Source organism: Myotis nattereri (genome assembly GCF_964212035.1).
Source record: "Myotis nattereri genome assembly, chromosome: 11".
In the NCBI taxonomy this organism is placed as follows: Eukaryota; Metazoa; Chordata; class Mammalia; order Chiroptera; family Vespertilionidae; genus Myotis; species Myotis nattereri.
The window spans coordinates 15,027,854-15,055,703 of NC_138086.1; the positions used below are offsets into that span (position 1 = coordinate 15,027,854).

Genomic DNA, 27,850 nt, shown 5'->3' on the forward strand with positions numbered 1-27,850 from the left:
TTTTGAATATTCAGGAATTGATTACTTAATAAACATGTTGTGGACAGAGTCACGTTAACTTTCCTCATCTCACTGGGATTTTATTCTTCTAACTCTTTTGAGAGCCACCAACTATTTTGTTTGTAATTTTAAACAGAAGATAAAACCTTTTCATATCCGTGTCCATAGCAAGGAAGATACTCATGTTCCCACGCTGTAGGGAAAGAAATGCTATTGTATCCTTGGGAGCCAAGAAAATGTAGTAGAAAGAAAAGAGGAATCAGCCAGACAAAGCTGGGTCCCAAATCTGCCTCTCCCATGTGACTGAGCAGTTTGTTTCCTGGTTCTAGGTTTTGTTCTCTATATTTAAAATGAGGACAATCATGGTTTTGTGTAGAGTTGTTATGAATATTAAATGAGATAATGTATAACCCTGACGGATGGTTAATAAATATTAGTTCCCTTTCCTACATTTATAGGAGACATGACTTGCTTAGCAAGATAACTCTTAGTGTACCAACGAAAGTGCTGGGAAACAGAAGTGAAAATGCTTATTTCAGATTTTAGGTTTTTTGTGAAATTGTACAGACAAATTACAGGCACTTAATATTGATGTATGAATTCGTTTGGGCTGAATAGACGTTTCTCTCTCCAGCTTTGCCAACTACCCTCTGGGCTTAGGAACAAACAGAATCTCAATGCTTGTGGTGGATGAATCTCTGGCCCAGGGTGAGACCCTGATCACGTACAAACTCACCATCTATCGAGAAGACCGTCCAAGTCTGCCCTTGTTTGAGGACTTTATGGCGTGCGGTTTTGTGCAGGTAAGTGAATTTTACCTTTGCACTTGGATTGACTTGGAAGTGATATAACCCAGGTGAAAAATGCCGAATGAAAATTGTTGGGGGGAAAAGTATGTCTTTCAATCCAAACTGTGGTCTCATTTCAAAAAAGCCGGAGTCTCAGCCAGGTATCTAAGATACCCTGTTATGAGTGGTTTTCCTTTTAGTGGGTGGCTCCTCCCAGCACTGACTGAATTCAGTGGATCTATTGTGGTTAATATGAAAAAAGTCTGAGTACTCGCACTTAGTTATGAAATTGGTTTTATATTTCCCTTTTAAATTGTGCTGTGTTTCTTGGATTTGTCCCTGGATCTACTTTGAGATTTTAAACTACTTTCGGCAGATATTATTTTAAAGAATGAGAGGAAAATTTATGGAACTATTTTACAGATGGGATACCCAATGAATGAGATTAAATTTGCTTGGGTAGATATATTTCGAATCCACTTCTCATGCCTTGATCGTTCCGAAAAGCTGCAGTTTCTCTTGTGAGCAACACATCCTATGTTGTAATGTAGCCTATTGATTTTGGAGGAGGTAAACATTGCCCAGAGACTTTGTCTTGTTTGATGATTCTCTCCTCTGTCTTTCTCCCCTTTTTAGGATTCTATGTATAAACTTCTACATTTCCTCACATCATATACCCTCCCTATGGGTGATTCTAGGGAAGTAATAATTGGTACTATTATCATATGTACTAATCCACTCAGCAAGTATAATTAAATGCATCATGTCACAGGGATTTTTTATGCCACTTGGAGCATTGAAAGCACAGAGGGTCAGTAAGAGAATAATGGCCCGCAAGGACTCAGTGAGTGGTATGTATCTACCATGTTTTCTTGCATGTAGTGGCCAAATACAGTATCCTCCCCTCCCTACTCACCACCATCACAGTCTGATCTATTCCCCAAAGTTTAATACTATTTTATAAGGGTGCCCATCACTGAGATGGATATTTTTCAAGGAAACACATATCTTTAATTTATGAACTTCCACCAACTCAGCAGGGTTTTCACATTGGCCTAAAGATTGCTCTACAGCCGGCAGGATGAAACCATTATTCTGAAAGATAATAACAGGTGAACTTACAAGGTGGAAAAGATTAGGGTCCATGCCACATACGTTTACGAAGCAATGGTTAAGCGAAAGCAAGTAGGCTTCTTTATGGTGGGACTTCTCTGCCCTTTTCCTACATTGATTGAAATGGCAGGTCTTCCAAAGGAGGAGCTACAGTGTGTAGCATTTCCAAACCTATTGGACATGCTCTCTGTGCAATAGCTACTGAATATGCTTCTGTGCAAAACTGGGCTAGTCTATGGAGACAGCTGGAAAGCATGTTCCTCTCAGTTACCACCCTTCAGTTTGCTTTACTTGGGGAGTAGCCCTTTCGAGCCAAAGACAGTAAACTACTGCGAGCAGGTGCCATTGTCCTTCAGAGAGTGGTGTTGGCCTGGTCTGCCGGCAGGAAGAACTGCCCGAGGAAGTCAAGTGGGGAGAAGCCCCCTCTACACAAACCCAGAATCCTTAGGTGGGGTGAGTGGGGGCAAGAGGTGACCATGGAGATTGGCAGCCAGACCACTAGGTAACTCCTTGGTCTGCTGGTGCCATCTGCTATTTTTTCTGACATTTGTAACTCTCCATGATCTAGGGCAGTGGTCGGCAAACTCATTAGTCAACAGAGCCAAATATCAACAGTACAACGATTGAAATTTCTTTTGAGAGCCAGATTTTTTAAACTTAAACTATATAGGTAGGTACATTGTTATTAACTTAATTAGGGTACTCCTAAGACTTAGGAAGAGCCACACTCAAGGGGCCAAAAAGCCGCATGTGGCTCGCGAGCCGCAGTTTGCCGACCACGGAGCTAGGGGAAAAGGAATCAAGAAAAATTGTCAGGAACTGATATAGAAAGGCACAAGATCTCTTAATATGAGTTGTCTTTGTAATAGCTCAAAGCTGTAAACAATTCAATAAGAAAAGGGATAAACCAATTTAACATAATATTATTCAGACATCTGTGTGTATTAATACACACAAAATGGAAGAATCTTCAAAACACTATGTTGAGAAAAAGAAGCCAGACATAAGACATACTGTATTACATTTATATGAAGTTTAAGAACAGATAAAAACTGCCAAAACCGGTTTGGCTCAGTGGATAGAGCGTCGGCCTGCGGACTGAGGGGTACCAGGTTTGATTCCGGTCGAGGGCATGTACCTGGGTTGCGGGCACATCCCCAGTGGGAGATGTGCAGGAGACAGCTGATCGATGTTTCTCTCTCATCGATGTTTCTAACTCTCTATCTCTCTCCCTTCCTCTCTGTAAAAAGTCAATAAAATATATTAAAAAAAAAAAAGAACAGATAAAACTAACTTATGGTGATAGAAATCAAAATAGCGGTTACCTAGAAGGTATGGGTACCTCTAAGCATGAGTGAATTTTTTGGGCAAATATCTTAACTGGGTGGGGTGGTTATATAGCTCCCCAAAACCACTTGGTATGTAGGTATATACAAATGTAATTAATTAACTATTATCTTAAGGTTTATGTAACTTACTGTATGTAAAATACATAAAATGTATTTGGCTATTATAAATTATCTATTTGGATATAAATTATACCTTAACAATCTACACAAATAAAAGAGAAACATGGTAATTGGCGTACGACCGCTACCCTTTTCATTGGCTAATCAGTGAGATATGCAAATGAACTGTCAGCCAAGATGGCAGCGGGCAGCCAGGCAGCTTGAAACTAACATGAGGCTTGCTTGCCTCAGTGACAGAGGACTCCAAACTGTTCCCCGCCTGCTGCTGCAGGCCTCTGAGCTGGCAGTTTGAAACATTTTAACAACAAAAACAACCCAGAAACCAGCTTTCAGCGAGCTGGGATCTCAGAGCTGGAGTTATACATTGTTTCGATTACCTACTTTTACCAGCGGAGGCCTGAGAGCTGGAGCCTCAGAGCTAAAGCTGGCCCAGAATTAAAAAAAGAAAAGAAAAAAAGGAGCAGTTGGGAGCTTCCGTCACTCGCCAGCCTGAAAACAGCCCTCAGCCCCTCACCCAGGCTGGCCAGGAACCCCAGTGGGGACCCCCACCCTGAAGGGTGTGTGACCAGCTGCAAACAGACATCATCCCCTCACCCAGGCTGGCCAGGAACCCCAGTGGGGACCCCCACCCTGATCCAGGACACCCTTCAGGGAAAACCAGCCGGCCCCACCCATGCACCAGGCCTCTATCCTATATAGTAAAAGGGTAATATGCCTCCCAGCACCGGGATCAGCGGAGCGGTGAGGCCTCCCGGCACTGGGATCAGCGTGACAGGGGGCAGCACTCAAACCCTCTGATCGCCCTGCGGCTCTGTGTGTGACAGGGGGCGGGGCCACAACCTCCCTATCCGCCCTGCTCTGTTCGTGACAGGGGAAGGCGCCCCAACTTCCTGATCAGCCCTGCTCTGTGCCTGATATGGGGGAGCTCCCCAACCTCTGATCACCCTGCGGCTCTGTGTGTGACAGGGTGCGGTGCCCCAACCCCCTGATCGGCCCTGCTCTGTGTGTGACAGGGTGTGGCGCCCCAACCCCCTGATCGGCCCTGCTCTGTGTGTGACAGGGTGCGGCCCCAACACCCCCCCCCCCCATGGGCCCTGCTCTGTGTGTGATAGGGTAGAGCCATAACCTCCCCATCGGCCCTGCCCTGAGTGTGACAGTGGCGGTGCCCCAACCCCCTGATCGGCCCTGCTCTGTGCATGACAGAGGGGAGCTCCCCAACCCCCTGATGGGCCCTGCTCTGTGTGTGACAGGGTACGGAGCCCCAACCCCCCTGATGGGCCCTGCTCTGTGCGTGACAGGGAGCAGCGCCCCAACCCCCGGATTGGCCCTGCTCTGTGCATGACAGGGGGTGGTGCCGCAACCTCCCCATCGACCTTGCCTTGAGTGTGTCAGGGGGCGGTGCCCCAACCCCCCAATTGACCCTACCCTGAGCATGACTGAGGGTGGCATCGCAACCTCCCAATCTGCCCTGCTCTGTGCATGACAGGGGGCGGTGCCCCAACTCCCCAATTGGCCGTGCTCTGAGCCTGACCAAGGGCTGCACCTAGGGATTGGGCCTGCCTTCTGCCACCTGGGAGTGGGCCTAAGCCAGCAGGTTGTTATCTCCCGAGGGGTCCCAGACTGCGAGAGAGCACAGGCCAGGCTGAGGGACTCCCCCCCTTCCCCCCGAGTGCACAAATTTTTGTGCACCGGGCCTCTAGTGTAAGATGAAAGCATTAATGGGGAAGTAGGTATTATTTTCCAAGATATGTCTCCATTCTCGTACAATATATTGATTAAGACCAGTTAATTACCATGCTATTACGTTAGACAGTAGATTATATTAGGCATTTGTTACTATGATCTCAAGACAAATATTAGAATTTTTGTGTGCGAGATGTGTCCTACAGGTGATTGAAGGAAAGTATTTCAGTCATGTATAAGAATAATTTCCAGGTCTTAATTAAAAGATTTTGTGTGGCTCCCCGGCAGTACTGCATTCTGTAACATGGAAAGATGTCTAATAAGCATTAGTATTTTTTAGCCTTCCTTTCATAAACTTTCAAATGACTGAACAGATAATGAATAAGTAATGTAGATAACTGTAACCCCTTCCTCAGGAACTGGGAGACATCAATTGCAGAGGTTTTCTCACCAGACACTCCAGTTAAAATCCTAACCAGAGACCTTTTCCTCATTTCTCCTTTAGGTTTACTTTCGTTCGTCTGCAGGTTTCACTGCAACGTGATACCATGTTGAAGTTTAGAATGCAAAGAGTGAGGGATAAAAGCTCCTACCTCCCATCACTTCTTAGGTATTTCAGAATTTCCACTGACGTTAATAGCTAACTAGATATGCATTATGAGACTTAAAACCTTTTGGTCTTCGGAATTGTCGTTTTTCCTTTCTGTCAGCATCCACAGTGCCTTCCTTCACTGTATTCCTAAGGCTGAAGTCCAGAGTCAACTACTGCAGATAAGTGATAGGCTGTTCTAGTCGGATCTCCAAAACCTTAGGTGGAACCTAAAAGGAAATGAATTAAACTGTAATTATATGTTATCTGTTGGTTAAGGGGGAAAATTGCAATTCCTCCTTACATTTCAAATTAGATTTTGGTCTAATGGGCTCAATTATTAAATTTTAAACAAATGTAAGAAGCAATCTGCCTTCAAATGGCCGAAAAAGAGACTCTAATTTGTGGTTAATCAGCTTCTTAATTTCTCCTTCCCTCATTCTCTCAACTTCTTTCTGAGTGCCAGTTATTCACTTGATCCTCTCACCAAAGACTGACAGTAAAGAGAAAGCAAATACAAGGCTTACCAGTCAATTAAAAAATCAATTACTACGACTCTTTGGTGAATAATAGGCTAATTTAATTAATTTGTTAATAGACATTTGTATCCTTTATGTGCTCAAACATTGTTAAGTGCCTACTTAGCCATAAATAACTATTCAGTTTAGAGTCTGTTTCTATTATATCATCAGTTGGAATGTATATGGTTGTCACAGAGGCAACTCTTAGTTATGTTAGTACCAGTGAGGGAAAAGGAGCTAATTTACTTGATTTACGTAAAACAACCAGATTTGGAACAAGGTTTCTCAACCTTGGCACTATTGATAGTGGGGCTGGATAATTCTGTGTTTTGGGGAGCTATGCTGTGCATTGTAGGATGTTTATTTAACAGCATCCCTGGCCTCTACCCTCCTAGCAGTACGCCCCTCTCCAAGTGGTGACAATCCACAATGTCCTCTCAGAGGTGAAATCAATCCCAGTTGAGAATCACTGACAGAGATCAATGAGAGGTCCTATTTTTCTACTTCTATTAAGAATTCTGTAGTGGTATGAGTTATTTAGAGGTAATCCTTCAATGTTAAATGTTGAAGAGTCAGCCCTCCTATCTTTTTCTCATCAGTGATACTACTCTGATGTTCTTTCTTCTGCTTATTAATGGGCCTTCTTTTCTGGCTAATGTAATTATTCTAATCAGAAATAGGCATTCATTTATAGAAAATATGACTCTTAATAAAATGTTAAAAAGCCATATAAGATACATAAACTGTTATTTTATTTTGATTTATCCAAGTAGCATAATGTTTTGCTCTTAGAAAGAAAGATTTAGAAAGTAATAAACTGCTATTATGGCTGGGATATATCATGCTTAGGAATTAATAAAATATATTTATGTTCTAAGGAAATTAAGATACTGGGAGGAAATATTTCTTTTAATATCTCTGTCTAAATAAAAAAATTACATGGATAATAATATAGCATCCACAGATGTTGATTTCCATAGATGATCTATGGTCTCATATGTAATTTGCCCCAAAAGTGTTTTGCCAAAATAAAGCCATAAATAAAAACTACATCATATAGCAGAAGTATGGGAGAATATGTTTCATGGATTCATTTCTAGAAACAGCTTTCATTTTAAAATAAATTGCTATTAATAAAAGGAAGATACCAAGGAAAGAGAAAATGCCAAGACTTGAAGAAAAGTCTTGTCCAGCATTTAGTGACTCATCTAAAATGGGCATTTGCTGCTTTCTTTAAAAAATAATTAGCGATCTAGATGCTGAGTTATTAAATGATGTGTGAATGGCTCCAGTTCTAGCATTTGGAAAACCTTTACAGTTTTCCACTTATTTTTTGCACCTTTCCAACACCACAGAGACTATTACCAAACAACTCAAGTTATAGTTGCCTAATATGTTAGCAAATATCTATAATGAAAGAACAGAAGAACAGTAATTATCAATAATTACTGAATAAAAAGATATGTTTGCTTCTAAAGTTGTAATATCAATGATATACTCATTTTAGTGGCTTACAGTTACCTTGCATGCCTCCATATTCCAGAGAAATGTGATTTAATTTTGACAACAGCATCTATTGTAGAGAAATGCTCAATGTTGTCATTGCAAAAGTCAGAATTTGTTCTAGCTCTATAAAGAGGGTGAGAGCCCGTTTCCTCTGTGGAAATTATTTCATCAGAGCAAATTCTGCATCTTAACAAAGTACCTCAGGACATTTTCTAAACTAGGACTTGGTTAAAAGCCTTGGACTGACTCTAAGGACCATGCCCGTAATGGCTAACAAGGAAACCTGATGTGAGGGTCCCGCTCTGCCTGGCGTAATTGGTTGTGTGTCCTAGTATAAGGCATTTAAGCTCCCTAAAATCTGGTTCCCTCTCTTTAAGAACAGAACTAGTAATAGTACCTATTTTATAAAGTTGTACTGAGGACTCAGTTAATTAGATCATAAATGCAACGTTTTAGCGTAAGTTTAGTGCATGATTAAGTGCTCAGCCAATATTGAATCATCATCATCATGAAAACTCTTTTTATACAGATGTGCCTCTGGGGATTAAATGCAAGTGTATATAGAGAAGGAAAGGGGGAGAAAGAACGGCCAAAAAATAGGAGCCAATAATACTGAGGATGCTGGAGGGTTCTTTGGTGTGTGTGTGTGTGTGTGTGTGTGTGTGTGTGTGTGTGTGTGTGTGTTTATTGATTTCAGAGAGGAAGGAAGAGGGAGAGAGAGAGAGAGAGAGAGAGAGAGAGAGAGAGAGAGAGAGAGAGAGAGAGAGAAACATCAATGATGAGAATCATTGATTGGCTGCCTCCTGCACACTCCCTACTAGGGATCAAGCCCAAAACCATGTGCCCTTGACCGGAATCAAACCCGGGACCCTTCAATCCACAGGCCAGCACTCTATCTACTGAGCCAAACCAGCCAGGGCTGACGAGGAGGCTGGAGTTTCAAGGCATCTGGAAGGGAGAACTGGCTGGGAGTCAGAAAGGAGAGTGAGGGACTGGGCTTTCCACAGAGCTGCAGTTTTTACCTTCATGGGTCCTGGGCTCTGTCTGTGGCAAAAACATTTAAAATTCTATTTTACAACAATTTTGATATGAAGATGAATATGTTGCTGTTATACTGTATATAGATAATATTTAATGTAAACTCTAATTGAAAAATAAAATTTAAAAATAAGAGCAGCTATCATTTAAAGATGAATCCTATCTGTTTTTATAGTCCATGAAGGAGAATCATTAAAAGTGACTTTAATGCTCTCCAGTTCCATCCATGTTGTTGCAAATGGTAAGAATTCCTTCTTTTGTACAGCAGAGTAGTATTCCATTGTGTAGATGTACCACAGTTTTCTAATCCACTCACCTGCTGATGGGCACTTAGGCTGTTTCCAAATCTTAGCTATGGTGAATTGTGCTGCTATGAACATAAGAGTGCATATATCCTTTCTGATCATTATACTAATTGAAATAAGCCAGTCAGAGAAAGATAAATATCACATGATCTCACTCATTTGTGGAATATAATGAACAACATAAACTGATGAACAAAAACAGAACCAGAGACATAGAAGCATCGATCTGACTGTCCAACCTCAGAGGGAAGGCGGGGAGTGAGGGGGTAAGAGATCAGCCAAAGGACTTGTATGCATGCATGAGCAGAACCAATGGACACAGAGAGTAGGGGGGTGAGGGCATGTGCTGGGGGGTGGGAGCAGCCGGAGAGAGGTCAATGGGGGAAAAAGGAGACTCATGTAATACTTTAAACAATAAATAATTAAAACTAAATAAAAAAGAGTGACTTTAATTATTGAAAAACATAAAATTAAAGGAATAAAACAAAATATATTTTTGGAGTGTTAAAAATGCTATGGATAGAGACTATTTTCGTTGACTAAAAAGTTTATTTTTTTCTTCTAATTTTAAAGGAAATTCAAGCATCTTCCTGGGCTCCTAAAAGTATTGTGTGCTCGGGCACTGTTCCCACTGTGCCTCAGGGAGGAGTCCCCACTCTCCCACTTCCCTGAGGGATCGTAGCAGAGGCATCCATCCCATCGTCAGTGAACCCGGGCTCTAGGCCTTCTTTCCAATCCTGCTCAGTGCCCTTGACTTAGCCTTTTCCAGTGTTTCAAGTTCTGTGTGCAGGGACTGAGCAATCCTTCCCCAGCTTCTCCAAATCCCACGTGGCAGTGAGGACAGTGAGATTTTATTTCTAGAAGCAGTTTGCACACCCAGACATGCTGCACGTAGAGGCCTCCTTAGTGGCCCGTGAGCTCTGACATGCATCGAAGGCTGGCCTATTTCTGTTTAGCACAGTTTTCTTAAAAAGCAAGCAGAGGTGAGAGTGATGTATTCTCTAATCCGTGATCTATTTTGGTGCTTGTATAAATTATCTTTCTGAGTTGCTGAAAAAGAATGATGTTGAACACTCAGCCCACGAGTTTATGTAACTCTCGGTCAGATAAATTACCATTCCAATAAAGCTTTTGGCTCGGCACATCTGTTCTCCATGTTTCTCCCAGGCACATCTGCTTCCTTTACATGAGGAAACAAACTTTTCCTACCGTTAGCGCAGTCATGCCAATACCATGTGGAAGAGAATTAGGTCTTCGTGGCTTCTGCCAGCATGCGGACGAGTTCCCCTGGGGACAGCCTGCTGCCGGATACACACATTTTCATTTGAAGTTTCTGTCTTGGCATTCTAAGAATTAGTCTTCTGATTTCTGAGCTGGATAGGGAAATAGAAAGGAACCATGAGGGGTGTTTAAATAAAATATTCCAGGTAAAGTACCCAGATTTCAACTGTGACATTTGAAACTTTGAAAGAGATTCTGACCAAAAGAGAGCAGATAAAGGGAGTTCTTTTGGTAACTCCCATTCCTAATATCCACTTCTCTGTGGGTTTTAATCACTCTAAAGGCCCCTAGATCTTTCGTCTCTCTTTCTCCATTGTCATCCTCATGTCTCAAGTTCAAACTACAGTGGGGCCTTGACTTACGAGTTTAATTTGTTCCGTGACAGAGCTCGTAACTCAAATTATTTGTATGTCAAATGAAAAAGTGAACGAGTGAGACACGTGATGCTGGGCTGATGTTGTGGTGTTCACTGTGACATTCGCTGCGCCAACTAGCGGTGGGATATCTGAAGCTGGCTCATAACCCGAATTTTAGCTCCAAACTCCAAGCAAAAAAATCGGCTGAGAGATGGTTCGTCTCTCGAAAAACTCGTTAGTCGGGACACTCGTAAGTCAAGGCCCCACTGTAACTGTTGCAGCGGCATAGACCAGGATAGCGAGGGTGGCGGTAAGAGAGGGGGCGATGTTGGGGACTAGGTTTAACATTTTTATAAGTCCTCCTCCTCCTACCAGACAAAGTCTGGAACATCAGTTCTTTTTTTAAAAGACACTTTGGGCTTCATCAAACAACAGAGTTTAGCTCTGTGTGAGACAAGTTAAAGCAAGTAATTCCTCTGGGCCAGTGGTTCTTGACATTTTACAGGAAACAATCTACCTTTTTGACTATCTGATGAAAGTTTTGACCCCGTGTCCCAGGAAATAATGTATAATCACACTCAATGCTGTATACAATTTCAGAATTGTGAAAGACCCCCAGGTAAAAAAAAAAAATTCTTAGCCTAGTATCTTACAATATGAAGTCGAATATAACTACAGCAACAAACATGCTAAGGTCAGTCATTTCTGGCCTAAATATACATGATTATAATTCCATTTATTGAGCACTTACTTTGTCCTAGCAACTGTACTAGGTGTTTACGTGTATTATTCCATTCATAATTTTAATGATAATGAAATCAGTGTCTATATAACAGTATTACATGTTGGAATTATGTGGGGTCTTTTTGTATAATTTATTAGCACAGAGAATCAGCAATTATTATAGTTCTCAAAGCATAATGCCACTAAGTCTAAAATTGCCTTAGAAATACACGTCTGTGAGAAGCTCACATTGCTTTCTTCTCAAGGGCTCGAAGGTGGTTATGAGTAATAGGTAATGGTGGTTCTAAAAACACAGGTAAATTTGGTAGTATGTCATTTGGCCTATTTATATTGTCCTCACTAGTCAAAGGCACTGAAGTGCTTTCTTTCAGCGGGCAGTAACAGATTGTTTTCTGTTCAAAGAAAGGTTGGCCTAATGTCTCCATTAGGTAATGCTGAGAGCATTTCCAGATGCATTGGGCCAACTGGACCATTTCCTTCGAGTGCATGTGTTGTCGGACGAAGATCGAGGAGTGCGTTATTCCTTGCAGATGGTTCCACTGAATGTAGAACTACAAGCCGGTTTGACATGTGTTCCCTGAAGGCAGACTTGGGACACTGACTGCCTGACATATTTAGCTTCTTTTGAAAATGCTACTACATTGTCTTTTATTTCCTTTTTTACCCACATCCTTTTTTCAGGCAGGACTGATGAGTTTAAAACGTTGAACATGATCTCACTCTTCAAAGCAGACCAGGCTCCCCACCCCAGTGGCCCTCCATCGCTTTGGAATCCCATTCTTTAGCAATGTGTGCAGACTTTCATGGACTCTTCTGAGTTTTTACCTCTTCTACTCTCTCCCCCACCCCCACCCCACATGCTTGAGGAGGATCTTTCTGGTCCTAATGATTTAGAAAAATCAACATTGCATGTGGGATACTTAACCTGATAGGGTATTTTAAAATTAAATTGCCGATAAAGTTGAGAGAACCAGATTTCAAAGGTTCAAGAAATAGTAGAAAGGGAAGAATTTTCTTTAAGTGAAATAATCTCTCTTAATTACTTTGATCGAAACAGTATTTGTGCTGTCTGGATTCGAGTCTTAGTTCACCACGTCCTGTTGGAGACCGTGGGCACGTTTCTCATCTGTCAGATGGGGATATCATAGTACCGACCTTACAGCGTGGTTTTATGTAAAACACTGAGTTAATATTGTGAAGAGCTTGTAATAGTGCCTGGGCACAGAAAGAGCTTAATATACATGTTTGCAAAATATAACAAGATAAAATGTCTTCAGGCTGGTATAAGAGGAAAGTTTAAGATGGGATTTTTATTCCTACTGGGATCTAGTAAGCGGAAATAGAGATGTTCACATTGCGTATATATTAGTTTAGCTATAATGAAAGGTAAAAATGCATAAGGCTTTGCAGAACAAACCGCCTGTGCTAATAAACTATACTAAAAATTTTATAGTGAATGTAATAAAACAAAAGTTCCAGAATTGACTGTAAAATTTGCCCTGCTATGTGTTTTAATTTTGATAGTTGCACAATTTTGTATGCCAACTTATTAGCAATGTCAACTGAAAGACTAAGATTTCAAGAGTTACTTTACTAAAAAGAAGAGAAATTGTTTTTTCTTTTTGCCAAACACAGGATCATCCTTCAGAGATATTATTTGGTCGACTCCATTAAAGGCAAGGAGACCAATGCTGCCTGTGCCATTTCTTAGGCATGAGCAAGGAAAGATAATGACGGTCTCTTGAGTATCATCAGGCACACGTATAGCCATATTGTAATTTAATATTTAAGTATGTGTAATCTCTAGGAAAACTATCATTTGAAGGCCACCCCTTCAAGAGATAATAAATTTATTCAGACCTGATAATAAACTGAATGATTGCATGAGTCTCATCATATATATTCACAGCATAATCTTGACCAAAACTGCTAAACTCTCTTCACTTTTTTTAAAATCAAAATTTGTCCCAAATAACTGTTGGATATTTCCCAAATGCCAGTTGCATCCTCACAGATGAGAGATTTGTCACTTTCGAGAATACTTAAAATGTGCAGTTCCTAACATTTTCTCAGCACCAATTGTGTGCCAGGCCCTCTTCTAATTGCTTTACATTTATTCACACAATTCTCAAAACAAAACAACATGAGGTAAATACTTCGATGATTCCCATTATTTCACAGAGGGGGAAGCAGAGGCACAGAGAACTTGCTGAAGGCCACAGAGCTTACAACAGCAGAGCCCATGATTGAACCAGGAAGCCTGGTTCTAGAACTCCGCTGCTTCCAAGCTATGCTCTTAGCCACTCCACTTCACTCCAAAACTAGATTGCTGAAATAAGCATGTTTTCCAAAAGGCTTTGGCTCTGAAAGTTAATTTGTAGGTTCTTGTTAGAAACTTGAAATCAATTTATTTTTCTATAGAAGAAAGTTTTCAAATGAGGTTAGGTTACAGGGAATCTTTAGAAATCCTTTGTCAATCATATCGTAATAAAACTGGAAAAAATCCTCTTAAAACATACTAATATTAATACAGGGGGCAGGTCCTAAGGAAGGGGCAAGTATACCAGGGAGCCCTGCAACAATTATGTGTGGGGGAAGGGCTCCAGGAGCCCAAACTGTGAACGGGGAAGATGTCTGTAGAGGAGGGGGTGCGTGGCTGGGCACATCTCTAGCTGTAGATTGACCAGTAGCTCTGTGAGCAGTCGTTACATTCATTTTTAGGCTACCCGTGAATCTTATATTCGATTGTCACACTAAACTTCAGAGGTGGGCACATCTTGGATGTCCCATCCCTCACCCTGCATATGAGTAAACCCCAAATATTTGTCCAGGTCTATACCAAGGCTCGTTGCCTGTGAGTTCCATGGGCTGACCATGGAACCTCCCGGAAGCTGCGCTTTATGGAGAAGGGCAATGGGAATCCAGACCTGGACATGTGTCCTGAGTTCCTTGAGCCAGCTCTGTGTCTGTAAGAGTCTCTAATGCAGAACTGCTATTTCTAAACTTAGAAAATAAACAATGGATTGCAAATTTGCTGACTCCTCTTAGTGACTAAAAAGAGGACCCTATTTTTCCTTTAGAATATATACTCTGATATTTAATACTCTTACTTGTAACGACTTAGTGCCATCCACTTGATATCACAAAATTTAAAAACTGTAAACGTTCTTTTGAGGAAAGGAAGTCAGAGGTAGTTGTCAAGCATTATTTTAGAAAATCCGTAGTGATGTCTCCAAGGAGGAGACTTCAGTAATCTACAGCTATTCAACTGCCAGTCAACAGACCCATGTGTCTGAGTCAATACTGGCACAGAATGAAAAAAATCATGATTTGTGTGCAGCCCCCAAAATAGCACGCACCGCCTGGGACTCTCCGGCATCCTCTTTCCCAGGCCACGTCCATCTGTGATCATGGTAACCCCTCGCTGGCCTGCAGCCCTCCCTGCCAACTGGCCACATGCCGCTGACGAACAGCCTCTCACCCCTCTCAGAACCAAGACACAAATATTAGATGAATTTCCTTTGAACCCTGCTTCCTCTTGGCTCTTGACATAGTCTGGGAGCCACATAATCCCTTCTTAATCATCATTTTTTCCTGGATAAGAAAATATGAAAAGAACTTGTACAGATCTTCAAGGTGTTTGATACATTAGACCATGATTAGAAACAATGGCCCATTTCTTAAATATTTAATTAGAATCTGCCACTGCTATATGTGGACTATGAACTACTAAGCCCTTAAAAAGATGACTAAGTGTCTCTGAATAATTAATAATAATTATAATAATAATAAATCACAATAATTTTCTTTTTGATGCTTCTTCTGAGAACCTACTTCCTTAGGCACCTTCGTGTGTAAGTGACCAGATAATAGTAAATTCTTATTTATGAAACTCAGCTTAATAAAATAATATGTGTTCCATGCTAGAAGGAAGCATTCCAGGATATTATATTCTTTTTAACACCATTATCTGGTTAGAACACTTATACCACAACGATAATGATTTCCAGCTGTCCCAAATCCTAAAAGTAAAGCTCCACCCCCCAAATATATTTTGTTACTGAAACATGTGTAAACAATTATGAATATCTAAACCATACTGGCATTGGTTTTCAGACTCTCTCCAAAACTGTAGGGAAAAATGCCTCTAATAAGTATGTTGATAGATACATCCGACTTCAAAAGTTGCTTGTGCAGACCCACAGAATAAAGATTTCACGTTTTATCGGGTATAGCAAAAAATGGTATAAATGTTAACTTCCACATTCAAAAAAGAATTACAAACATTTACAGTTCTTCCTTCTGATTTATAAAACTCAGATTTTTCAAAATTGCCCTGAGGATGCAGGGGTGGAGAGCGATGGTCAACTTCTATTAAAATTCTACATTTGGGACCTCAAAGAGGACATCTGACTTAATCATGTTTTGTTTGTTTAGTTTAACTTAAAACACACACACACACACACACACACACACACTCACCAGTTCTAGCTGGTGTGACTCAGTTGGTTGGGCGTCATCCCGGGCACCAAAAGGTTGCCAGTTCAATTCCTGGGCTTGCATTTGATCCCCAGTAGGGGGCATGCAGGAGGCAGCCAATCGTTAGTTCACTCTCATCAATGTTTCTCTCTCTCCAAAAAATCAATTAAAAAGTCTTAAAATATACACACACAACAACAACAACAACAACAACACAAATACATGGATTCATTAGGCCAAGAAAAAAATTGAGAGAAAACACATTTAAACTTAAAAGTTTAGTTTAAATGTATTTTTTAGTGAGCCTACCTCTTATTTTTTTTCCAGAAGCACTCAAAACCTCACTTAAACCCTGTTTTAAACAGAGTAGATTCCCCTACCCATTAGCACAATATTGTTCAGGATGGTAACATCATTGTGGGAACCTATGCTAAAACTCCACTTAGTTAACAGTCTGTTCCCAGGGCTTACTTTCTGCCTCTCTGCTACATCTCTGCCTCTCTCTTTCCCAGTCTTTCTGTCTCTCTCTTACTTGCACATATACATGTGTGCATGGATACACACACACACACACACACACACACACACACACACACACTAGGGAATTTTTAATTAATATTTGTAAAATTAAATGATACTTCTAAGCTAAATACAAAATTAAATATATGTTCTAGTTTTTAAAAGTTATTCTGTAGCCTTGGCTGGGTGGCTCAAGTGGTTGAAGTGTTGTTCTGTACGTCAGAAGGTTGCAGGCTCAATTCCTGGTCAGGGCACATACCTAGATTTCAGGTTTGATCCCCAGTCAGGGGCATGTATGCTGTTTCTCTCTCACATCATTGTTCTCTCTCTCTCTCTCTCTCTCTCTCTCTCTCTCTCTCTCTCTCCTTCCCTCCCTTCCTCTCTCTCTAAAAAATCAATAAAACATATCTTCAGTTGAGGGGGGAAAAGTTATGTTGTAGTTCATATAAATGCATCCTTTCAGAAATATTAAAATGCATTATTACATTCATAAGAGAATAAATAGTGTTGGCATAATTCCTGTCCCTATAGGTTAACCAAATAATGCAAAATTTCTAAATTCTTCCTGTCTTAGTAAAAAGAAGGCCTCCTTCTCATCCTCGGACTTTCACGTACTAAGCAGCAAGAACAGGAGGGGACTGAGAGAGAAGAGATCACCTTCAGGGAATGGATTGGCTTGAAGTAAGGCTACCTACTTGCCTGCTCTCCCAGTGGGGGAAGGGAGTGGCATCCATGATTTTTCCTCTCTGAGGTAATCCCTATTATTAGTCTGGAGATGACTTCCAGAAGCAGAGAAATGTGCTTGTTTACCTAGTTGGATGTCTGCTTAGTTACAGGGCTTGACAAATGACCTTATCTATAATAATAAAAGTGTAATATGTTAATTAGACTGAACAGCCTAATGACCTTTTGGACATCATTCCGGATGTCCTTCTGGATGAAGCCGTGGTGGTGGGGGCCGAGACAGAGGTGATTAGGGGCAATCAGGCAGGCAGGCAGACAAGCAGTTAGGCATGATCAGGCAGGCAGGTGAGCAGTTAGGGGTGATCAGGCAGGCAGACAGAGGGGTTAGGAGCGATGAGGCAGGCATGCAGAATGGTTAGGGGTGATGAGGAAGGTAGGCAGGTGAGCAGTTAGGAGTCAGCAGTCCCGGATTGTGAGAGGGATTTCGGCTGTCAGTTTAGACCTGATCCCACAGTCAGACATGCCCCAAAGGGTCCTGGATTGTGAGAGAGTGCAGGCCAGGCTGAGGGGCTCCCCCTCCCCACTTGTGCACAAATTTCACGCACAGGGCCTCTAGTCCTATATAATAAAAGGCTAATATGCAAATCGACTGAATGGCATAACGACTGCTCGCTATGATGGGCACTGACCACCAAGGGGCAGATGCTCAACACAGGAGCTGCCCCCTGGTGATCAGTGCGTTCCCACAGAGAGAGTGCCACTCAGCCAGAAGCCAGGCTCATGGCTGGAGAGTGCAGTAGTGGTGGCAGAAGCGTCTCCCACCTCCGTGGCAGTGCTCTTGGACTGTGAGAGAGCGATGGTTAGGCTGAGGGCCACCCTCCGCCCCAGAGTGCATGAATTTCATGCACTGGGCCTCTAGTACTGCTAGAAAAGAGAAGGAGCTTTTTGAGATGAGGCAGTTGGTGAGGTTAACCAGGCCATGAAAGGGAAAGGACATACGTGTACTGCATAGCTATACCCAGAAAAACATCTCAGGACCTGTAGGTCTATCTGTCCCAGCTCCAGCCCCCAGAGTTGAAGCTATAGAAAGTAGAAGAAACTAGGTTATCTTATCAGGGACCTAACGTGGAAGAAAAAGGGGCCTGAGCCTGTCACTCAGGATCAGCTAGAGAAGCTAGCGGAGCCCCTAATTGCTCCAGGCCTCTGTGCCGTCATCAGGGCCTATTTGAGGCTGCCTCCATTCACGTGGAGTATAGACAGGGATAGAGGTCAACGGTGACATGACCCCTGAGAAAGAGATTGCTTTTCCCCTCTCCTTCCTCCTGACTCAAGTCGAGGAGAGTGTGTGTAGGGAAGTTATGAGAGAACGAATCTCATCCACTACCTCTAACCTTCCAGTATTAGTTTTCTATTTCTGTGTAATAAATAAATCACCACAAATTTAGTAACTTAAGACAACATCAATTCACTAGTGCATAGTTTGGTAGCTCAGAAATCAAGGACAGTGCGACTGGGTTCTTTACTCAGGGGCTGAAATCAAGGTATTGCTCAGGTTGAGTTTGGCTGGAGACTTCTGGGGAAGAACTGGTTTCCAAGTTCATGCAGGTCATTGTAGGATTCAGTTCCTTGCAGCTGAAGGGCTGAAGTTTCGTTACCTTGCAAGCTATCATCCGAGGGCTACTCTTAGTCGACCCCCACCCCACCCCAAGCTGCCTGCATTCCTTGCCATGTGGTTCCCTCCAGCTCCTCAGCCAGCAACAGAGAACCATTCACACCGTGAGTCCCTCTCAGGACTTGTCTCTGATCTCTAGATCCAGGTTTAATCTCCCTAACTTAAGGTCAACTGATTTGAGACCTTAATCACATCACCAAAATGCCTTCACAGCAACATCTAGGTCAGTGTTTGCTTGAATAACTGGAAGAATATGTGTATCCACCAGGGGCCAGGAATTGTAAGAGCCATCTTAGAATTAAATCCATCATAAGCTGTAGGACAACAAGCCTAACCTTCCCTGGGGAAGCTTTGGGACCAATACAAAATTAAAATTTCAGTGAACAGGCCCAAGTCTTCATAATGGAAGTGAGACTTTTTATAAGTGGCAATGACTAAAGCATGATGATACAGGGCTTTACGATCATTAAGGGGGCCAGGCCCATTAACAAAGGAGGTAGGTTGGTCAATGGAGTATGATACTTATAGTTATTGGAAAAAATAAAATTATTTTTTATTTATATCTTACAAGTTGAAACTCCTAGGTCAGACTATTATACATGATTGGAATAAACTCAGGCAGTAGAGTTGTAACAAATGTCTATTACCACAGTTGTTGGCACCTTTTATCACTTTGATAAACATGACAACGGTATGCGCTGGGCACTATCATTACAGCAAACGGAGGCAGACCTGGGGCTTAAATTCATGTTTGTCTGGTTTTCAAGATCATGAAATTAATTGCTATTCAATTAGCTGCTCTTAAGCTTCTAAGGTATTTTTACTCCAGATGGCAAATGAGGAAACCTGCTTTGCCATGAAGTAAAATGCCTGTTATTAGAGCTTTGGATGTTTTCATAATCAAATCATGTTCTTCCCCAAATAAGTTCCTGTAGTCCTAATGTCCACAGTGTGATTCAGCTTTCCAGACGAGCATTTTGTTTGCACTTACTTGTTTGCTTTATACTTAAATGGAATAATTTCAGGAACCTGGGACAGACCTCACTGACCATAAAGTGTTGCAAGTACAAATCCTTTTAGAGGTCCTTAATGTACCTGACAGAGTTAGGCCACGTGTGAGGCAACAGGCAGTGGTAGGGAATGTGGCAGAGGGACACCATATGCTCCGCTGAAGGTGAATAGCAACTACTCAGTTCAAGGTGGTTGATGCCATGGAAACAATCAATATGTCACAGCCCCCGATTCTTCAAAAGAAATGAAATATTTGGATTTTGATGGAAGACCTCCTTAGTTACATATGTTGTAATAATTTTTTTGAAAGGAACTTCCTCCAAGCCAAATACAAATTCTGTGATCAGATTCAACTCAAAGGTCATCGGTTTGTGTCTTCTGATATAACCCAGTTTGCTCATGCCATGAATGATAAGCCTAAGCATTGTTTACACTGAGGAATAGGGCTGTCATGGTTAGAATAGTTTGTACTAATGTTAAAAACCCAACTTGAACTGGATTTTAAAATAAAATAAAATGGTTTTCTAGCTGTTGTCACTGAAAAATCGAGATATTTTTGGCTTCAAGTTTGAGTCAGTGCTTAAAGATATTATCTATTTCCTCTCCATTTCACTGCTATGCATTCTAGTTTTTTCTTCTACCTCAGACTCTACCTGGGGACCTTTGGGCAGTTTTGGGTCCTCTCATATGGCTACATGTGGCTATGGCCATACTAGACTTCATATCTTTGTAACACATTTCAGAAGTTCTTGAAAAATCTGCACAAATGTTATGATCTCTTATTAGATTTTTGTGCCCAACTATTTATTGTTGGTTGACTTAAGTCAATGAGCTCTATCTCTAGGACCAGTAAGAGGTCAGTCCCCCAAAGCTCAGAGCTAGGTATGGACAAGAACAAAGTAAACTGATGAACAAAATAGATCCAAAGACATAGAAACATGGAACAGACTGATGTTCCAACCGTATGTGCTGGAACATCAGTCTGTTCTCATACCTATAACGCTCCAAAGTAGAAGAAAATGGGCCCCCAAGGGACAACAAGTTTCTCTGCACAGTATCTAAAGCATTGGGTAGTTGACAGCTTGGTGACATTATTAAAGAATTTAAGCATCATAGGTTTGGGTAGACCAAATGACTTGCTGAACCCTCACTAATCCATACATTTTAAAATAAGTGAACATTTAGAGGTATATCCTAGTCTCACGATACTGTTAGATGTTGTTCTCTTTATGTCACTGTTTGTGTGTTTGTAGACACCAAGGAGCAAAAGCTCAGAACATTATGTCTGATTTGAGGGCCTAATAAGACTCTGTGATCCCTCCCTTTCCCAGATGCCAGGGAGCCTGTCCCACTGTGCGCTACTTGGCCCAGGGTTTAAAGAGACTTTGTGCCAAAGCCTATTTGGAGGATTGGACCCACCGTTTGCCATCTAGTTCCTCTCTAGTCTAGTGCTATTCTTTAGTTCACTTGCATTTACATCGCAGTTTCTTTAAAAGTTACTGATTGCTTGCGTGTCATGTAGTGACTCACATACAATAGCCTCCCCTTGGGACAGTAGGACAAGTTTTCTAGGGCTCGCTGCCCTTGCCAGAGTCGGCTGACTTCACCTTCCTTTCATTCCTCTCCTGTCCTGCTTTCCCTATGCCAGTGATTCTCAAACGTGAGCATGTGCTGAAATATCCTGGAAGGTTTGTTGGAGCGCAGGTTGCTGACTTAGTAGGACTGGGTGGGGCCCAAGAATATGCAAGTCTGGCAGGTTTCCTGGTGATGCTGATCCCGGGCCTCTGGTCCACAAGCTGCACGTTGAAAACCATTGCCTTGTACTCTTGGGAACTTATGCCCTTTCTTTATCATATACAAAGGACTGCTTTTAGGATAATGCAGCTCAGGCGCATTGTCGTTCCGACACAGTTCTTCTGAATTCCATGTATTTATATGATAAGGAATGCTGTCTCTTTACCTCACAAAAAAGCCCTGTTGTTGTTTGTGAAAAGACTAATTTCTAGATAATGTCACCAGGGAGACAGTCTTTCCAGGGAACCACAGAAACTGTTTCTATGGTGTTTTCCATAACTCGACTTTCAGTCCTTTGTTGACGATTAGTTTCTTTATGACACAAATGTATTTTTCTTCATTCTTATAATTTTCCAACCTCTTTTCTAAATGATTCTGAACAATCATGTTTTTCTGTTTTTTTTTTTCTCAAAATATCCAAAATTATCAAAGGCATTTATGTTTTGCTTATGTAACATATGACATTGGATTGAGTAGTTAAATAAGTTATTATGTTTTTTTAATTTTAGCTGTTTTTGTTATACATATTCAAATTTTTGAAAACTAAAAGAAAAACACCAAAGTAGATAAAAGACGGCAAAGTAGTATATGTTGTAAAGAAACTTCATTTAAGAATCCAATAAGTGTTTTTTCTGTTGTTGTTTTTGTTTGATTGTATCTGTTTTTTGTTTGACTTCTTCTTGTCAAACTTGAAAAATTGGAAACTTCTAAATTGGCCAGTTATAAAAATAAAGGTTGTGCTCAGAAATGGACCAGATTCATGTTTGGTGACATGCTAGATGAATATACTAAAATCATATCTTCCCCAAATCTACTCAGTCATAAAAAAAACAAAACACCCAATATGTTCAGCTACCATTTGACCAATTCTTACTTCATTAAAAAGTCCCTTTCTTAGTAATTAATCTCCTCCACACTGTAATTCCCTTCTTTTTCGTTCTGTCCCCAGTCTCCAGAGACCTCACACAGAGTTTACAATAAATCAACTTCCTACTTCAGTCCTCCATAGGATTAACCACCATTGAATCTAAAGTTTCCAAGTTATTATTTTTTCTTCCCTTTTTTTTTTTTTTTTTTTTTACAATTCAGAAAGTCTTAAAATATTTTAAGGTTGGAATTTATAAAAATGAAACATCTAAAAAACTTTTGGCTTTAACCTAAATCATTTGCAGTCTATTTATTTGTTAAATTTCTACATGTTCTCTTCAGCATTAAACCAAAACATGATTTCATGTATTTGTGGCTTTTATAAACTCCATGCTATTAAGAGTCTTCCTGGGTTTTAGAAACATTATAATGTATATGGTTATTTTGCCAAATCAACATCCTTCTTATTAAATAAATTCAGTATATCTGATTTTTTTAAACTGTAGATGCTAATTTAGAAAACATAATTTACTTACCAGCTCTGCCAATAGGGCCTTCTTGGGTGAATGGCATTTTTTTAAAACCACTAGTTATTCTGCCAGATGACCACGTTGTGCAAAATGTTATTTAGTTATACACAAGGATTGGGTGTGTCACCAGAAGACCTGGATTTTAGTGCTGGCTCTGTCACTACTACCCCAGTGACACTGAGATGCCACTTCTCAGGAAATCACTATGACCCACTTTACTGCCTTTTTATTAAGAATAAAATGATAATGGATATAAATGCCTTTTTGTAAATTATAGAGTGTAGAGATGAGAGACACTGCATAAGTATTCATTATATTTTAGGCACATTGATTAAGGTAAATGATTTCAGTTCATTCTTTTTCGGGGTTTCAGTTGCACTTATTCTAACGCCATAGTCTTAACCAAGGAAAAGCTGCTGCTTTCTTTGATAACAAGCTGAAGCATGTAACCAAATTGGATGAGCCTGGATTGTAAAAACAACTCCCCATGATATTCCCTCTGCCAGTTGCAGAGGATGTTTGTCTGAATTTTAAAAGGTGAAATTATTTTAGTTCCTGTGATCTTAGAGTAATTCCACATTTCTTCTTCCTTTTAATGTGAAGAATCAGATAGTAATAAAAAATATATATACAATGTACTATGGCATGTTCCTAGATGCTACAAGAAATAAATGTAGAAGGCAGTTCATTAACGTAAACATTCCTAAGTGTTAACAGATCGTGAAAATCAGGGACAACTGTTGCCGCCGATCTGCCCGACAAGGGGAGGGCGGGTCATTCCACAGAGATGAAAAGGGTGCGCCCGGTGTCTGAGCTGTGGCCACACTTGACTTTCATGTCCTTTTGGGACACGACACATTTTGTGGGAGAAGAAAGTTAATGCAGCTGCCTTCACTAATCAGTCCATCTGCCCCAGCCCCTCAGGGAGGAAGGCAAAGGCAGCTTTCCTCCCAGACCTCCCAACCTTGCTGATTAACAGCAGTATGCTGGAAAAGTCACCCTCTACGTCTGTCTAGCCCATCAGGCCTAGAAATGTGATTTAGGTGATTGACTCGGTGCCCATTACACCTCGTGACTTACTGCAGTCCTTTTGAAGTTGGCCTGCTTACACTCACTAATAGGAAAAAAAAGCAGGATTAACTCCAAGGTCATGAAATGAGAGGGCAGCCAAGATGATGGCAAAGAGTGTAAGGAGCCTTCCTCGGGCCCCTAGCAAAAGGGAAGGAGCCTGTTGAGAGGAGGGAACTCTCAACAGAAGTGATTTCACTACGGAAAAGAGTGGTTTGGAATGCAACCAAGACTGAATCCTTCACCCTCCACTAGTTTCAACCGAGTTTCGTTTATAAGCATCATTTTCTAGCTGGGTGGGGAACCGTGTTTAAGATCATGGGATTGTTGAAAGGAACTTGCAGGGTAAAAGTCTGACTGGGAAACCCAATGAAGATAATAGAGGCCTAATCTGCATCCTGTAACAATTTGAAGCAGGTGCCTCAAACATATCTGGGATCTGATCAAAAGCTCAATCGTTTTGTGTGGATTTTAAGGTCTGAGAGAACCTACCAGGATCCATTAGTTTGAGTTCTCCTCAAAAATGTATTGCTTTAAAAAAAAAAAGAATCTATTGCTTTTAAACCTGCAAGAGCTGAGCTCAGGTTCTGAGGTCTTTACTCAACTCAGCTTCTTCATGTACGTGGGGTACTTCATTGCTAACATACTTCTCAGACACGATGATAGCATGACTGTTTATTCCTGGTCAGAATTTTAATATGTCCAGAGAGTTGCTGTAATAAAAGCTACTTGTCAGCTAACCTCTTTACCCATTGGATATTTAAACTTTCACTTTATGAACATCTGAAATCAATTTTTAAAATTTATAATTCTTAAAAAGTTAGTGAGAAGATGCTAATATTTCAAAAGTAGTCTTCCCCCAAAAATAATAAGTCTGTAGTCTCTCAAACATCACAGTTAATATATGATTTTCTTTACCAAAACATATTTCTACATATTTTTTTAGAAACAAACCTACTTGTAAAGCTAGACACTTCAAAATGGCAAGCTCTACAAATGTTTCAGTCATAGGAAAGGGGAAAAATAAGTTGAAGTTTAAAACTAGAACTTTTTAGTTTTTAAATTCATAATGAGTGGCAATGAAAATTAGTATCAAATGCAGTGCAACCGATCTATGTCTGCATACTTGCAAAATGTTCTGGAGAAACAAATTTAAAATTATAAGCTTTTAAAAAATATGAAATGTAATTGATAAAAATTTTAGAATGCATGTATAAATATGATACGATTTTAATATTAAATTGATTCCAAGTCACCTAATCTATAAATCTGTCAAACACATTTACAAGCTGCCTGTAACTTTTACAGGTAGGTTAAATTAGCTTAAATCATTTTCCTAAGAAATTATTAAAATGGTTGTATAAAAAATTAAGTTCTATAAAGGAGGTAATTAGATAAAATTAACTTCAGGAAAGAGCAACTTTACTGTATTTTTGAAATTGATCTGTAGCAAATATGTCCAGAGAGGAATAGTGGCAGTTGAAGCCATAGCTTCAGTCTGTGCTCAGGAAAATAGTGCTGAAAGCTGATTTCCTCAGCCGTTGGTAAATCTGATTCGGAGTTAATATCCAAGACTCATTCCATGTTTTCACAACACTAAAGGAACTGTGTTTGATTTTCCCCCAATAGAGATGGTCCCAGGAAACCAAGTGATTTTTTCCAGTGTCTGTGGGAGGAAACCACTTCCTCCTTTGACCACCCTCCACCATACCTTCCACTCCCCTATTTTACGCTGACTACACCTTAGGGACGCTCTTGTTTCAGGCAGATCTCCCTGACGATAGTTCTTTCTTGTGCTCAAATCCCTGCCACCACCCAAAGTGCAGTGGTGCAAGGCAGATATCTGGTAAATGTTTTCTGAATGAGAGTCTGATTGATGAAGAATAAGTCCACACAAGAAATGTTCACAGTTTCAGAGCGATGAACTCAAAGTTAATGAGATGCTTGTGCTCAGGAGCACCGATGCGTCATCAAAACAACCACTTTCTGCATATTCCCCTGTGACTTTACGCCGGTGGCTGTCCCTCTCTGAATCCTGGTTTCATTATTCACGCGGAGGGAGTAGCCGGCCTTTACAGGCCCTCTCCCCTGGGCCCCATTAGCTTGGCAAAAGAGTGTTCTGTGTTTCTCTATATACATGTAAGGTCTTCTGATTCATTACAAATTTATTTACTTATTAGCATAACAAATATAATTAAATGAACTTTACAATAATACAGGGGTGGGCAAATGCAGGTTTACAGCTGTTCATATGGGGGGGAAAGACAGCAAGCAGGTTATGAGCACTACAAGAGCCTTATTAACTCAAAGAATGTCAGAATGCAATAGTAAGCCTACTTTTGCCCACCCTATCAAATGCTTAGAGCAGGGCCTAACACAGTGATGGCGAACCTATGACACGCATGTCAGAGGTGACACGCGAACTCATTTTTTTTTTGGTAGATTTTTCTTTCTTAAATGGCATTTAAATATATGAAATAAATATCAAAAATATAAGTCTTTGTTTTACTATGGTTGCAAATATCAAAAAATTTCTATATGTGACACGGCACCAAAGTTAGGGTTTTTCAAAATGCTGACACGCCGAGCTCAAAAGGTTTGCCATCACTGTCCTAACAGGGAGGAGGCACTCAGTAGGAGTTAATACCTCTCATGGCTATCATTTTCCAATGCACCAGCCACAGTGCAGCTTACAATAGGCACAGTCCCTGTCCTCATGGGCCTCAGCCTCTGGTGGGAAAAGCAGATGCTCAATAAGTAATTATACAAATAAGTTAATTACAGTTGTCATCAGTACTGTGATGGGGAAGTACAAAGTATAATGAGAAATTAGTTTATATTCTTCATTAAAATTCTGGAGATGAGCCCTAGCTGGTTTGGCTCAGTGGCTAGAGCATCGGCCTGCAGACTGAAGGGTCCCGGGTGTGATTCCAGTCAAGGGCACATGCCTGGGTTGTGGGCTCTATCTCCAGTGAGGGTGTGTGCAGGAGGCAGCTGATCAATGATTCTCTCTCATCACTGATGTTTCTATCTCCCTTGCCCTCTCCCTTCCTCTCTGAACTCAATAAAAATATAGTGTTAAAAAATTCTGAAGATGAGACTTTTATGTGTCTCTAATATTGACACATAAGGAGGATTTTTGTCTTTGTTAAATGAGTTATAAAATGTTGGTTAAAGGATTTCTAATACATTCAGTAAATCTTAATCTCCCTTTAAAGTTAGAAATTTAAATTTAGAAAAATTCCCATAGCAAAACATTACAATTACTCAAACTTAATGCCTGTTTTTCTTTAATACATCTTTATATATTTTTTCAATAAACTGAGTTTCTCTTAATTGATAATGGAAGTAATACTTTATTAAATAAAATTTTATTTCTAGAGAAATCCATAAACCTCATTTCTGATCACTTATGTGTCCATTGGCTAGTAAATTTCCCCAATTAAAATTAGCTGTATCTTGATTAGCACCATACCAAATTCCAAATTCTGCTATTATTCACATCATGGTAGACTTCACTGGAAGAAACAATTTTTAAAATATACAGTTTTGTTATATCCATTATCTCTTGAGCCTGCCCTCACAGTAATTTTTTCCTACAACCTACACAGGTTATCTTACCTAATAATAGACAAACATGTAAATTGACCATCCCTCCACTATGCTCATCAGCCAATCAGGAGAGTATGCAAATTAACCCAACAAAGATGGCGGTTAATTTGCATATGCAGGTGCGAAGCGGCGGAGCAAAGACTGAAGGCTCCAGCCGGAGCAGCGAAGGCCTGGGTCCCGGGTGCCGGAGGAAAACCAGTGCCGGCAGCCAGCGGAAGGGA

The 27,850-nt window shown here is 40.7% G+C and overlaps 1 protein-coding gene across 1 annotated transcript in view; it reads left to right on the top strand.

The window, feature by feature from the left end:
- CPED1 (cadherin like and PC-esterase domain containing 1) overlaps positions 1-27,850 on the top strand; it is a 280,912-nt gene that overhangs the window by 143,981 nt on the left and 109,081 nt on the right. The window contains exon 15 of the mRNA XM_081101752.1: positions 635-803. Within this exon, the coding sequence (XP_080957878.1) occupies positions 635-803 (169 nt within the window). The remainder of the gene's footprint in view (positions 1-634; positions 804-27,850) is intronic.